Consider the following 14411-nt stretch of genomic DNA (forward strand, 5'->3'; position numbering starts at 1 on the left):
AATTCACTTAACTCCTAAAGTTAATAAGGCTTGCCATTACAAAGGATCTGAATGGGTATTGAGTAAAGACATTCTAACCTTTCCTTTCTAAAAACCAAATTCTACTTTGACATTGTGACGTTGCATGTAGATCAGTGACACAAAGGGAACATTTAATTCACTTTACATTTAGGCTTTAAAACAACAGAATGTGGAAAAGGTCAAGGTGCTGAATGTTTCTGAAGGCAATGTACAGGAAATGGCTTACCCAACTGAACTTTATATGAAAGATAACATTTGTCAAGAATGCCACAATGATATGACGTGTCCATCAGTCATTTTCTTGTGCACTTCGCTTACTTGTTTTAGCATAGTTAGGGTGATTTTGGTAGCACATCTTTCAATAAAAAAAAACATATCACTTTCGCTACAAAACTCAGATTATCAACTGTATAGGTAGGTATCACTGGGTTTCTAGAAAGGGAATAATCTCAACCAAGATAAATTACTAAACATAAGTCTTATTTAGTCTGCTAAAGATTTATTGGCCCCGGTTTTGCCTGGTTCTGGCTGAGCAGTAGGAGCGTTTGGGCCTGGTTGAGCTCACCATCTGCATTAGGCTCTTCCCAGCCTGTGAGGTGATGACTCTGAGGTCTGGCTTGCGGCTGTTCACCATCTGCGGGCTCTGCGGCGGGGGCGGGGACTTGGGCGGAACTACTTTCCCCAGGCTGTTGCCGTTGGAAACGGAGAGGAGGCCTGGGGAGGCCCTGGCACTGATATATCCGTTAGCTGGAGGTGACAGGAGGAAGAAACGCACAGGATAAATGACAAAAGGCATGCAGGTTAATCAACATCTAGGCACAGCGCAAAACTTATTTATTCAGAAGATGGAACCAACAAAAGTTAACTGTCCCTTCTTTCATTATCACTGTGGAAATTAGATGAGGGAGGGTAGCAGCCTTCTCAGGGCAGGTCTTTTTGTGAAATAAATCTGAATGATACAGGATTTGAAAAGATTACGTTGGAATACACTCCCCTCACATTAAAAGCCTGGAGCTTGATTTTATTTCTCCCGCTAGGGATGGTTGACACTTGAACCTTCTGGGTCTCCCTTGTGGAATATGTATGTACATTTCATTGGAAATAGATAATGAGAACAACAGAAACCTCTCTGTTTAGATTCTCTCTCTGTAGGTTGCCCGATTTCTAACACCCTTAACCCCTCACTCACAAATAATTCCAATACTGGAAATGACACACATTGCCAGCTGACGTCAATGGTGACATGACCAAATGATCCCAGTGATGCTGGGAGTCACTTCAGAGATGTCCTTTTCCCACTGGCAACACTTTTTGTTAAGACATTCCCCGTTATGTGTAGTATTTTCAGTAGCAGAGGGTTTGTTATATGTCATAAGGTTACTTACGGACTGGACTTGGGCATCCGCTATTTGAGTTGTTCAGGTCACCTCCGAGCATAGCACCTGTTGAAATGATTAACACTCACCGAGCAAGGAAATGACCAATACTACTACTACTACTACTACTACTACTACTACTACTACTACTACTACTACTACTACTACAACATCAATTTAAAAACATGCATCACATTATTAAATAACCGATATCATGAACATAACATGTTCATACACTTTGTAATAGAAACTGAATGCTTGTTTATTCATTCAGAGCAACAGTGTTACAGCTTGCCAAAACATTGATTTGTAAAAATTCATTGACTGGAACAAGGAACTAAATGGACTGAAACAAAAAGCTGCCTTTGGCAGAGCGTGTAAAGAGGAAATATGACCTCATTGCTCCACGTGCTGTAGTACAATGCGTTACTCTGCTTTCACTCACCTGCACTGGCTGGTCGCTGTGGCAACCCGGGCGACACAGTGTTTCTCTGGAGCGCCGGTTGCTGGGGCGACAGGTGATGGTTGTCAGAGAGTGATGACGACGTCACATAGGAGGTGGTGACCATGGCGTTGCCAGGGTTACTGAACTGCAATGTGTTCTGATTAGAGGCCTGGACGGTGACGGGCATGGAGAATGTTGGAGGCGGGACCGCAGACTGTAACAGATTAGAGAGAGAGAAATCATTAGGGCGTTTGATTGCGTTTCAGGTCTGTAATATGCAGACAAATAGATATAAGCATCAAACTGCACTAGGGTTAACAGAGATTTCACCCATGTATGGCAGTATTTCACAAACATCTACTTGAGTATCTACAGACAGTGCCCTTATCTGAACTATCCCAGCATGAGTGCTGGGGGATGGTAACTAGCTCTGGGCTTGGGTTAGAATGGATATGAAAGAGGGGAGATGCTTACACTCACGCTGTACCGCTTATAGAGGATGTCAAGATCTTCAGTGGGCTTGCGGTATTTGTCTTCATTTAGGGGGCTCTGGTCGATGGAGTCTTCTCCATCTGGCTCAGGACTGTCACAACCGTTGAAGCCTTTCTTTCTTAACGTCTGAGAGGACATGATTAAAATAAAAAAAGTGAACAAAAACTTGACATGGGAGGTGGAGGTCTGTCTAACTGATTATGAACGGTCCATTATGAAGTACGGCGCATTTGAAAAGTATTCAGACTCCTTCACTTTTTGAACATGTTACGTTACAGCCTTATTCTGAAAGTGGATTAAATATAATTTTTTCCTGATCAATTGCCGCCAGAGATCCCTCAACCAAATTTTGACAAAAGGGGTGATGACTTACACCATCAATTTTGTATTTGTAATTCATTTATAAGAATTTGCTGATTTCTTTTGTTGATCAGTGGCAAAACCCCCAATTTGAATACATCGTAATGTCATGTTGTTGAATATTGCTTTTAAATTCATGTTGTAACAACAAGATGTGAAAAAGTCCAATGGGGGTGAATACGTTTGAGATGCACTGTAGTTGAATAGAGTGCATCTGAGTGAAATTGAAGATTCACATGATTTCAGATTAAATCCACCTAGAGGGCCCTAGAGTATGAGAGAATATCCCCAAAACAATACCAAGCTTTCAAAACATGTCCGGGGAGAAGGTCCTGGAAAAGCACATAAAAGAAAATACAGAATTTTAAACATTCCCTGAGAACTGTTAATTCCAGGGCACATTTAGGAACAAGGCAAAATAATGAGTGACAGTCCATCCTCCGGAACATAACAACAAGGCAAGAAGGTTGATGCTCAGAATAACGTTTTGGTAGTAACTCTGAAAGAAATAAACAGTTCCACCACAAGAATGGGAGAAGGAGCAAAAGGGAGAAACCCACTGCTGAAAATCTTTCATCAGAAACCCTGAAACACTGCTCATCTGCATACCCATAGTAAAGCATAGGGCGGCAACATCATGTTATGGGGATGCTTCTCATCAGCAGGGACAGGAAAACATTTAAGGGAAACCTGCAATAGTCTGCAATGGACCTCAATTTAATTTGTATTAAGATTTCAAAGTTGCAGTTAACCCAGTGGTACCCATCTAACTTAAAATGTGTCAGTTTTGTTAAGAATGGGCTAAAATTGCAGGCACCACATGATCAAAGCAGGTAGACATTTCCCCTGAAAATACTTTAAGCTGTATATGGCTACCAAAGATGATGTTACCTAGAATTGAATACATGTCACACCAAAACATTTCAGTTTTGTTAGTCTAATAACCTTTTGTTTCAAATTAAAATAATATTTTGCACCTTCTAAGTGGGGTGTACTGTAACAACAACTGGTGAGAAGAAATTTTGGGGGTGGATATTTATGCATCCACTGTATAGCCGGAGTTGGCTATACAACACAAAAATGATGCCAAGCATTCAATGCACTTCCTAAAAAATATCCACTGTAGTGATTTCAGACTTCCGGACCTGGCAAGAAGAAAAACATCTCAGAGCTTCTTTTCCCCTGTTTGAAGCCTAAAAAGGCAGCAAAACACTATAGTGGTAATGAGGTCCTTTCGCTTATTTATTCTGGCAAGACCTAGTAGTGGAACCATTAGTGCTAACCGTGCTCACCAGGCATTCCAGAAAGACTCAAGCTAAAGCGGTATGGTAAGAAGAGGTTCCTAGCTCTTTCTTTTACCTCAATGATGTCTGCGTTGGTTCGGCTCTCGTGGGGCTCATTGTACTCTGTGTATTTGAGAAGCACCTTGTCCATGTCGGTACTGGCATACTGAAACAGCTTGTTGGAGTGGTTGAAGATGATTAGGGCGATCTCACAGTCACACAGAACACTCAGCTCATAAGCCTTCTTCATCAAACCAAACTTCCTCTTTGTGAACGTCACCTGGGTGGGAGGAGATTGAGAATTAATAAAATAAATTTCTGTGTATCATTTTATAATAAAATGTTAGTTTTTTTTCCCCACTAGCATTTGTCTCAACATGTTTTATAAAACAGATACAGATATTTCATGGGCGTCAAGATGAGTTTGAGTTGTGGTGTTGTTTTGGAAATTGTGGAAAGAGTGAATACTCATTAGTGCCTCTGACACTGTGCCAGGTGAGTGAACCGGCAGTGGAGGTTGCCTTCATCTACAATGGATTTAATTGGTGCCACCATCTGGTTCTTCAGTGACGTTTTCATTGGGCACACTCAGTACATTGTGCAAACAAAAACATCCATTTCAAATGGTTTTATTTTGGTGCAAATCAAATCAAATCTTTACCCCTTAAGCTGTTTTTCCAAGCTCTCTTTTGAAAGTGTGAAGATTGAATGATAAAACTCATGCGGTCATTCAATATCCTTCCTTTACAACAACCTTGCTTATAGGGGATCACACACACACGGCACGACAATAACATACATAGGTTTCAATATGCTTGTAAAAAAATATTCAGGGCCTAAATGTTTCTCTATTAAAAATCTTATTTTCCCTAACCCTTAACTAAAAAACGAACCCCAACTATGACCCTCAAACCCCTCCAAAGCCCAACATACAAATACACCTTAACCTTAATGCCTTCTCTTATCCCTCATAATAACCCTAACACAGCATTTTATTTTCCAAGTGAGGACTGGCAAAAGGTCTAACCTGTACCTAATTTTATAGACAGGACTATGGTTGCAAGGATTGACCACCTACATTGCTGATATTTCTGATGGGCTAGAAACGTTAAACTAAATGTATGCGTTTAATTTAGACGTTTGATTTAAAAAAAATCTATTGATTAATATATACCTTATATGTTATTAGACCTGTGTAGCTGCTCCAGACTGCCCCTTTAAAGCATCCATGAATGTAGTCTTATCAATAAAAAAGATAAGGGAGAGGTCTTAATAAGGAGCACACAGACACCCCCAACACATGCGCGCGCAACTTTCGGCCACTGATATCACGGTGTCCACTGGCCTGCAGCTGCTGTGGGCAGATTGATTTATTTGGAGCAGCTGACTGCAGGGCTGTGTGTGAGCCGAGAATCCCCATGTTAGTTTGAACCCCGTGCCTCAGCCTGAAATACTATATGCGCTCTCCGATAGCTCCATGGATGTACAACTGAACGACACACACAAACACACTACTGTGTAATAGCCAGAAAACAGTAACATTACCCTACAGAGCAACACTGATATAATGTTAGTCAAGGGGCACAGTGACACTGATACTACAGGTCATTACCATAGGGTAACACACACATCTTATTCAAGTTTTAGGTACTGTAAGTTTTTCCCTTCAGCTTAGTTTGACCTTCTTCGGTCCATTAATTACAACGGATAAAAATACAGAAGTAGTACAAAGAAGACCGAGTGAAACTGGCTCACGGCATTAAATGGGGATATGACTGGATTGACAATAAGGGAGGCAAGACTCCACATCTTTCCCAACTATCTTATGAGGGGTTAACTTTATTCAAGACGTTTCTCAGTCCCACCTGTCGGTTCCTCTCGTCGGTGATCCTCTGGATCTGAATCTTTTTCCTCCCCATGGTTCTTGGTGTTGATTGTAGTGGCTGGGTGACAGTCAAACAGGTAGAAAGGTCAGAGGTGCCTCCTCTCAGGCGAGGGGAGGGGGGGTGTAGCCAGTTGGCTCTTTCCGGAGCACGGGCAGAGACTCCTGACACATACACACTCGCCTCTGTCCCGGTCTGGGTTGACGGGGCAGAGGGTTTGTCGTTAGTAGAGCTGGTAGAGAAGGGGGTTGGGGGGGGGGGGGTTTCCCTCAGTTCATTGTTTGTTTAGGGTCGAAGGGCACCAGTTTCTTAGCTGTTGCTGTGGCGAGGATGATGTCACTCCTGAGAAACAGAAACATAGAGAGAAAGTGAGATTGTGTGTGTGTGTGTGTGTGTGTGTTATTTTTACATTTCTTTTGTACACACAGCAAACAGCCTTCATGACATCATGGGCTGAAGAATGGATGCAATATTTTGGCCGTAGGTGAAACTGTAGTCCATGCAAGACCACTGGTGGTCCACAGCGGTACTGCAGGGGGCTGCACCATTTAACTGGAAACCCAGAAAGGATAAGTTTGGTTGAAAACAGATGGTCTATGCTATGTGGTGGAACCAAACCATAAAAATACACACAATTAAACAAATAGCACCAACAGCAAGCTATCAATGACTGAATGCATTATATGAATGAGGTTTGCTCCAAATACTGCAACTCGCTAGAAATATACCTCAAAAATACAATAGAGTCGAGTGAGAGAAACATCTAGTTGTTTAAGACCTTTGACATCTAGTTGTTTAAGACAATAGCATGGAAGATGTTGTTTGACTTGTCTGAGGGGGCGCACATGTACCTATACACAGTCCCAACAGCAATTGTTTCATCACCCCGTTTACACACACGCACACATAGCAAGACAAGCTCAAAGGCAGACAGACTGTCACCCTGCCGTTGCGTCTCGATACTGACGGACGCCATGCTAACCACTGTTAGCATTTCTCATTAAAACCAAATATCAACTAGGCGGTAGCGGTTTCAATAACAACTTCTTAGCAACTAAGTGCAAGTGGGCCGAGGGGAATTCCCATGCAGAGGAAGAATCTCGCTGATAAAGACAGGGAGCTACAAAGTCAGGCTAGCCTCCAACCCAGCGAGGCTAGGTTGATAATACAGTAGCTATATCACCCAGCCCCCCATTTTATCTTTAAATGAGTCACCCACATTCAAGTGTCTCTAAATGACACTGGACAATAACCTAATGAAACTGAAATTGTACAGTTAATAAGGTTTTGAAAATTACAAAGTAAAACTACAGCACATGAAATTGTTTGAAATACAGTTAAATATAAAATGTGGTTGTAAAATTGAATGCACAGCAAACCCTGTTTTCTTTTTTTACAGATTTCAAGCAATATTTGAACTAAGGCTTGTTTAATTACTATCACCAAAGTATGAATAATTGTTATCACTGCTACATCTGTACAACGGAAAATCCACTCAAGTAACTTAAGTCTGAGGCCTAGTCCACACTTACATGGGTATTTTTTATTTATTTTTTACGGGGGGTTTTCTAAGCGTTTTGACCTTTTGTCCACAGGCAAACTGCATTTTAGGTAACTGAAAACAGACGCCTTCCAGGGTGAAGATATTCAGAAACTAAGTTTTCAGTGTAGACAAGGAAAACAGAATTATCTCCTTAGTTTTACGTCAGTAGGTGCCCTGTTATCTCCTTTGTTTACATGAGGCTATTTTGCGCAATGGTGGACGTAGCCAAAATAGTGCTGGTTTTAATCTTGCTAACAGGAAATTGTACATGAACAGTTAATTTCCCACTATTAAGGAACAAAAAGGTGTCAGAATGCGCTACAGAGGTCACTGCTACATACAACATGCGCGCCAGGTTTGTTAGCCTAGCGGAACTGGTTATAACTTTTTTTCAGGCTTCTGATTGGCAAACATGGCTTTAAGGTTAGGGTTATAGACCAATTTGGAGTGGACGTCAGGTTACGTTACTGAAGTTTGGATGCCTTTTGGTTTGGCATGCTCTTCAGTGCTTGTGTTTTCGCGTTTTCATGTGGACTGAGATTTTTTTTTAAACAGAGAAGTTGTAATGGCTTTATTGACTCGACATTATGAAGAGAGCACAGTTCTTCCAAAACAGAATAAAAAATGTCCTCCATCATTGCTTCTTTTCTGATATTTTGCAACATTGGTAGGGACTGAAAAAGTGTTTTTTTGTATTTATTGTTTATTAAAAGTGCATAAACAGCACTACATTAGATATACATAGCACCAGCACAACATCGGCAGATATAAATAAAAAATACATTTAGGAAATGTGTTCTATCCATGCAGTTTGAAACAATAGTGAAACCACGCTAGTGGAAAAAAAATTTTATAGTTACATTTCCAGACTTCCATGGAGGCCAGACAAGATTGGAGGTGTGGCCTCGCGAGACTAGCTAGCAAGTAACGTTATATTGTCTAGCTACTATAGATAGCTAGTTATATTATGGTCTAATAATGTGGGGTTTCACAATTTTGAATGGAAACCAGGTGTATGCGTTGCTCTAGCCAGATATATGTATAATCAGAATGTCAGAATCAGAACTAACAAACATGAATAGTTCTAATTCTATTCCCACACTTATTCCGTTAAGCTACTGTAGTGCGTTTCAAGGAGAGATTCTGGCATCAGCAAAAGCTGTTTTTAATTTAATAGTATAATTGAAAAAAATAACTAACGTAATGATACTTCAGGATCAATGTTTATTGAACTAAAGTGAAACTAAAAATGTCTATAAATAGGCTTAAAATATCATTTCAGATATCCATTTAGCACCTATAATGTTGGTTCCCATGGAATTAGCACCCCCCCCCCCCCCATCTACCTCCCAGTATGCTTCCTGCCAAAGCCCAAAGCCATAGAACCTGGAACAAAGCTTGTTCTTTTTTACCATACTCAATGTGTTCACTCTTTTCAGCAGGGGTTCATTTCCATTCAGTATTTCATTACACGCATGAAGAGGCTACAAAGAATAGGTCAGGCACATGAATTATATCCTCATATTCCTCTCATAAGACCCTGCATCTGAAAATGAGATAGTGGTGTAAATGGGCTCTCATCTAAAGACGGTCTAAGGCTCTTTGTAAAACTGTGTTCAATTAGCTGCTCTCAGAGTTTGATAAAGAGACTAGTTTTTTGACACAGGCTATGATTATGTACAGGTACGTTCATGAGGTGTTTTGATATAAAAAAAAAAAAAACAGGCTGTAGCCTACTGCGATTTCTTAACTGTGGTCAGATGCATAAGAGAAAGCACCATTGGAATTACAAATACATTTGCTTCCATTTGCTTAGTTTAACCTTCAGCTATTCACAGAACTGGTGTTCTATGAATATTTGAACACATTTAATGACAACTCAAAACCACCCTGTCACACCAATTTGAGAACCACTGGCTTAGAATGAAGGACTGTTACAGACTAGCAGCTTCCCCAATAAAAATCAGTTTCTCAGAAAACATTATTTTGACAGTTTAAGTATAAATATTTGTCATCCAGTACCCCATAAAACAAATAACGACCAGTCAAACAAAACAATATTTATACAATTATCCTTTTTAATAAGAAAATCTTAAATTGGTCATTAGCCATTAAGATTATATTACTACTAAAACATTTGTAATCTGCAAAATTGTACATAGAATTTCTCCCTAGCAAACATGGGTTTGAAGCTGCTCGCCCTCCACTCCCCAGGCAAACACGGGGGCTCCCAACTCTTTTTTCAGGGTTCAGCTTTCTCTCCAGTCCAATAATAATAATAATAATAATAATAAAACTCCCTAGTTAGTCAGCTATATTTTACTTTGCCATTACATGGTTTATTTTTCTACCTGTTGTTTCATGGGCAGAAGTAGTGTCAATGCAGTTATTAGAGTGAAACCAATGCTTGAGGTCTATTATATTACTAATACCAGAAATGTTTTCTGAACTACAAATTATTAAAAGATAAAATAACAAAATGTAAAAGGAAATGCTGATTATACTAATGATTTCAGTTGTTAGAAGAGAGATGTTTTGACCCTCCCAAACTTTGAAACGGCAAAAGGTGGGATGAGTGAACTAAAGCTTTTTTTAATATAAGGTCTTTTTTTTTTTACTATGAAAAACGTGAAGGAACATCAAAATTGCAATGATAAGCACTCTGAGTTATTGTGCAATAATACACAGTTGAGGTATAGGCTTTACAATCAATGATTGGTAGGTAGGGACTACGTGCCTAGCTTGCTACCTGGATAGCTTAACTGTCTAGGAGAAATATGGTCAATTCAGTTCACTTTCCATATCAGCCTATGTATTAGTTGTTCGCTCAAAATCAATGCCGATATCTGAACTCAATCCTAATTTTGGACTAAATCAACAAAAAAAAATCACTGTGGAGACGCAGAACCAATTTCGCTTGAAAACGCTACTAACAAAAACTTTTTGAGGACTCTGTCCTCCTTCAAATAACATCGTTCCCCAATACCCTTTATAATACTTTTTTTTTTTTACTTTTGTAAGTAAGAAGTCCTAGAAAATTACATTTGTAATTTGAAAATCAATAGTCTTTGCTCAAGCCAAGATCAAGTCCAGGCATAATCTAGAGCCTGTGTAAATCAAATCATATTTTATAATTAATAATGTGTATAATACTTGATTTAGAAAGATGCCCAAATTAGCACTACATTTTATTCTTCATTTCAAATAATACCACAAAAACCATTTTCTCCACAAAAGAATTGTCCAAATATTCAAGAATCCCTGAAATACTTTGCACATTTCCAAATAGCCTACATAACAAAACTGACCTACTTGCCTCTCAATATAAAAAATACATGCAAATACTTTGAACCCAGGTGAGGTTACATGACCAAAATACTAGCCGATAATGTCACCAGGAGTTGTCTACACATGCCTAACACTGCCTAGTGGCTATTATGTAAATGCACAAGTGTTTCCCCTTCAAGCTCTGACGCGTCAAACCCTTAGGTTTTCAGAGGGATCATTGTGAGACCAGATGGAAAATATGCAAAGCCATCTCTGTTGCTGGTAGAGAGCACTTTGGTCCTCCACAAAACCAGCTTTATTTCAGCATTAAAGGGAAAGCGAGGACTGGGGAAATGTGCTGCCAAGGAGTATGACGCAATAAGTGAAGGCAGTAGTTAAAATCCCCACCATATGAGCATTTCCATTTATCAGTCCGAGCAAACAAAAATTGTTTACATACGCAATTCTTGGTCTTGGGAGGTATACCGCATACAGCACATGGCTTCAAACCAATAATCTGTCCCACCAGCCAGTGAGGAAAGTAAATAAAAAAATTTTGTCAATCTACACAAAAAACCCATACTGTTAGGGTTTTAATTTTTTTAACAAATAGGAAGAAAAAAAACGAAATAATGAAGTCTCATTTACATACAGTCAATTGAAGAGGAACAAATACCACTTGGAAAGATGACTTCATGTATTGATTAACAACTGGCACTGAAAGATATACATTGCAATCATTAATTAATATAAAAAATAAAAGAATTGCAATTTCAGTGTGGAAAAGTACTTACACCCCTAGTTTCAATAGCTGGTGTTGGCCACTTTGACTGAAATAACTTCACAGTAGTTTTTAGTAACGGTGTCTTACACTGACAGGGTGGAATCATTTAAGGGCTTTCTTGCATGCGCAGACCAATTTATGCCCCCTCGCCCAAAGGATTTTAATAGGACTGAGATATGAATTTGAATCTGCAATTCCATAACCTCCCACTTCTTATTAGAGATATTCTGTGGTAGCTTTGCTTATGTGTTTAAAGTCACTGTTATGGTGTAAGATCCATGTTTGGTTTAGCTCCAGCTTTTTGACAGATAGTCTCACCTTCTCAACAAATTTCTGGTACAATATGGAATTCATTGAATCAATGATAGCAAGTTGGAAAGGCTCCGTGGCAGCAAAGCAGCCTCAAACCTCCCTGCTTTACGGTTGGCGTGAGGTTCATCTGTTCTTTTTTTAAGCAGAGGCTCCTTTCTTCCTGACCTCTCATGTAAGCCAAGTTTGTGAAGTCTCTTTCTGACAGTTTACTCATACACTTTGACACTGGTTGTGGCAAGAGAGGCCTGTAGATCCCTTGCTGTTATCTTTTGGGACTCAGAGACTTCTGAGCATCTTTTGGTAAGCTTGTGGTCTGAATTTGGTGGGAAAACCATTCCTATGTAGATTGACACTTCTCTGTAGATGATCCTTCGGAACCTAGAATGTTCTTTAAACCATGGGTAGTGCTGCATGATTAATCAAATCAAGATCGAACTTCCGAAACTGACTGTACGACATCAAAATCAAATCCTGCAATTTGTCTCCAAAAATGTTGAGGGCTGGATTCAAACTCACACCGAAAATCGAAGTAAATTTAAATCACAGGATGTTACAACTTGCGTGAATTTAATCACGGCAACTCAATGTGACTCAGTAGTGTGTATGGCCCCCATGTGCCTGTATGCACTACCGCTAACATCTGGGCATGGCATCATTGATCTCCCAGACAGTATGTGGCACTACTTGGCGGCATCGGATGCACCAATACATAACATCCCAATTCAAGTCTGGGGAACGTGAGGGCCAGTCAATGGCATCAATGCCATCGTCATCCAGGAACTGCCTACACACTCTCGCCACATGAGGCCGGGCATTGTCCTGCACCAGGAGGAACCCAGGGCCCTCTGCACCAGCACAAGATCTGACGATGGGTCTGAGGATTCCATCCCGGTACCTAATGGCAGTTAGGGTACCACTGACTAGCATGTGAAGGTCTGTCTGACCCTCCAAAGATATGCCTCCCCAGACCATCTCTGACCCACCGCCAAACTGGTCACGCTGGATGATGTTCCAGGCAGCATAACGTTCACCACAGTGTCTCAAAACTCCTTCACGTCTGTCACATGGGAGTGTTGGTGGTTCCTAACTTCTTCCATTTCACAATGATGGAGCTCACGGAGCTCTTGGGAACTTTCCCCTGACCTACACCATAATACAATTTAACCTCAGAGGTCTGCAGAGATCCATAGACTTAAAGGCTTGGTTTTTGCTCAGACACGCACTGTGAAGTGTGGGATCTTCTATAGACAGGTGTGTGCATTTTTAAATCAAGTCCAATCAATATAAATTTGCAACAGGTGTATTCAAATCAAGCACTAGACATCTCAATGAGGATCTAAGGCATGTGTGTATGAGTTTCAGCCATGTGATTTTCTATTCAGCTATTTGTGAGTATATATCTAAACAAAGTGAAGAGGATGTTCTTTACATTGTGAAGTTAGCATTGTCCTTGAATTGAATGAATACAATGCATTTTGAAAGTGTAAGTATTTCACAAAACACTCCAAATTAACAAGTTTCACATCTGAATATTATTTGAGAATTTCTCTGCAATCAACCTTGTATTTATTTTCCTACTGTCCCATTCATGTGTGAATTAAACAAAAATTGTATTAATAGGACTGTTACTACAATGCAATATCCAATTGCAAAAAAAATTGCAATTATCTTTGTAGAAGAAAATATTAAGTAATATTAAGAAAATATTTCGATATCAACTGCAAAATGTAAATGTTACATGTAAAAATAGATGAACACAATAACACCAATTTGCCAAAAGCTCACATCAGAAATGATAAAACCACAAACATTCTTCCATCCAATATGACAACTGAAAACTCAATTGTGTTTATGATGCAGGACTTTGCCCATGTAGGTCACAGTCTGTGACATCATTGGCCCTGACAGGAAAATGAACTCGAAGAGCACCCAAGGCTTCATTCCCTCTGATAATTTCCATTATCAAACATCATTACATACGCTTCAACAGCGCTTTATCTGGATAAAAGCCTATGGCACAATATGACACTCCATTGAGAGAAATCGCATTTAACTGATGTCTGTTCTCGGTAAGAGGATAGCTTTTATGATCTACTACCACATTCAAGGTAATCCTAACAACGCACTTTTTACATCCGCCTGAAAATGTATGAGTCCTTGATTCAAAGTGTTTATTCACAATTGCAGAGTAGTAATATTTTCTTCCTAGAAACATGAAAATTATGAAATGTGTCTCTGCAATTGCAAAGAGCTTTCCAAGGAACAATAACTCAGGCAAAAAAAAGACTGGAACGCGCATCCTCTTTAAAGTTAGTCTGCCAATGGGCTTTCAAAAACGCACTTCCCATTAGCTTAGGCGGAACGACGTAGTGGTAGTAGCTAGTAGTAATGGGCGTTGTTTTCATTAGTGTCCCTTGGGACTCCTGTTCCCGCTAAACGTACCGGCTCATTCTGAACGATTAATCACAAGTAACCAGCAAAGATTAGCAAAACAAACAGAGATTTTATTCGGTTATCGATTTCTTGAAAGTCTTAAAATGTTTGCCGTCTATACTACGACACGTTATTCTGTAAGCTTCAGTATAGCTATAGTATAGCCCTAGCTACTGTAGCTTTTACTTGGCTGTAGCAAGAGCTGTACTCGA

General features: G+C 39.8%; 1 protein-coding gene across 9 annotated transcripts in view; it reads right to left on the bottom strand.

The window, feature by feature from the left end:
• The window catches only part of LOC105012663 (myocyte-specific enhancer factor 2D homolog), a 35696-nt gene that overhangs the window by 8220 nt on the left and 13065 nt on the right, over nucleotides 1–14411 (bottom strand). For 4 of the 9 annotated variants that reach the window (XM_010873657.5, XM_010873654.5, XM_034294624.1 and 1 more), the window contains exons 2-7: nucleotides 5843–6202; nucleotides 4054–4257; nucleotides 2323–2460; nucleotides 1843–2056; nucleotides 1407–1463; nucleotides 587–768 (exon numbers count right to left, since the gene is read on the bottom strand). In XM_010873657.5, coding sequence (XP_010871959.1) covers nucleotides 587–768; nucleotides 1407–1463; nucleotides 1843–2056; nucleotides 2323–2460; nucleotides 4054–4257; nucleotides 5843–5896 — 849 coding nt within the window. In that variant the 5' untranslated portion in view covers nucleotides 5897–6202. Of the gene's footprint in view, nucleotides 1–586; nucleotides 769–1406; nucleotides 1464–1842; nucleotides 2057–2316; nucleotides 2461–4053; nucleotides 4258–5842; nucleotides 6203–6286; nucleotides 6413–14411 lie in introns of all 9 variants that reach the window. The other 5 variants (XM_010873653.5, XM_010873656.5, XM_010873655.5 and 2 more) reach the window with 2 other exon arrangements.

Source organism: Esox lucius, chromosome 10 (assembly GCF_011004845.1).
Source record: "Esox lucius isolate fEsoLuc1 chromosome 10, fEsoLuc1.pri, whole genome shotgun sequence".
NCBI classification, from domain to species: Eukaryota; Metazoa; Chordata; class Actinopteri; order Esociformes; family Esocidae; genus Esox; species Esox lucius.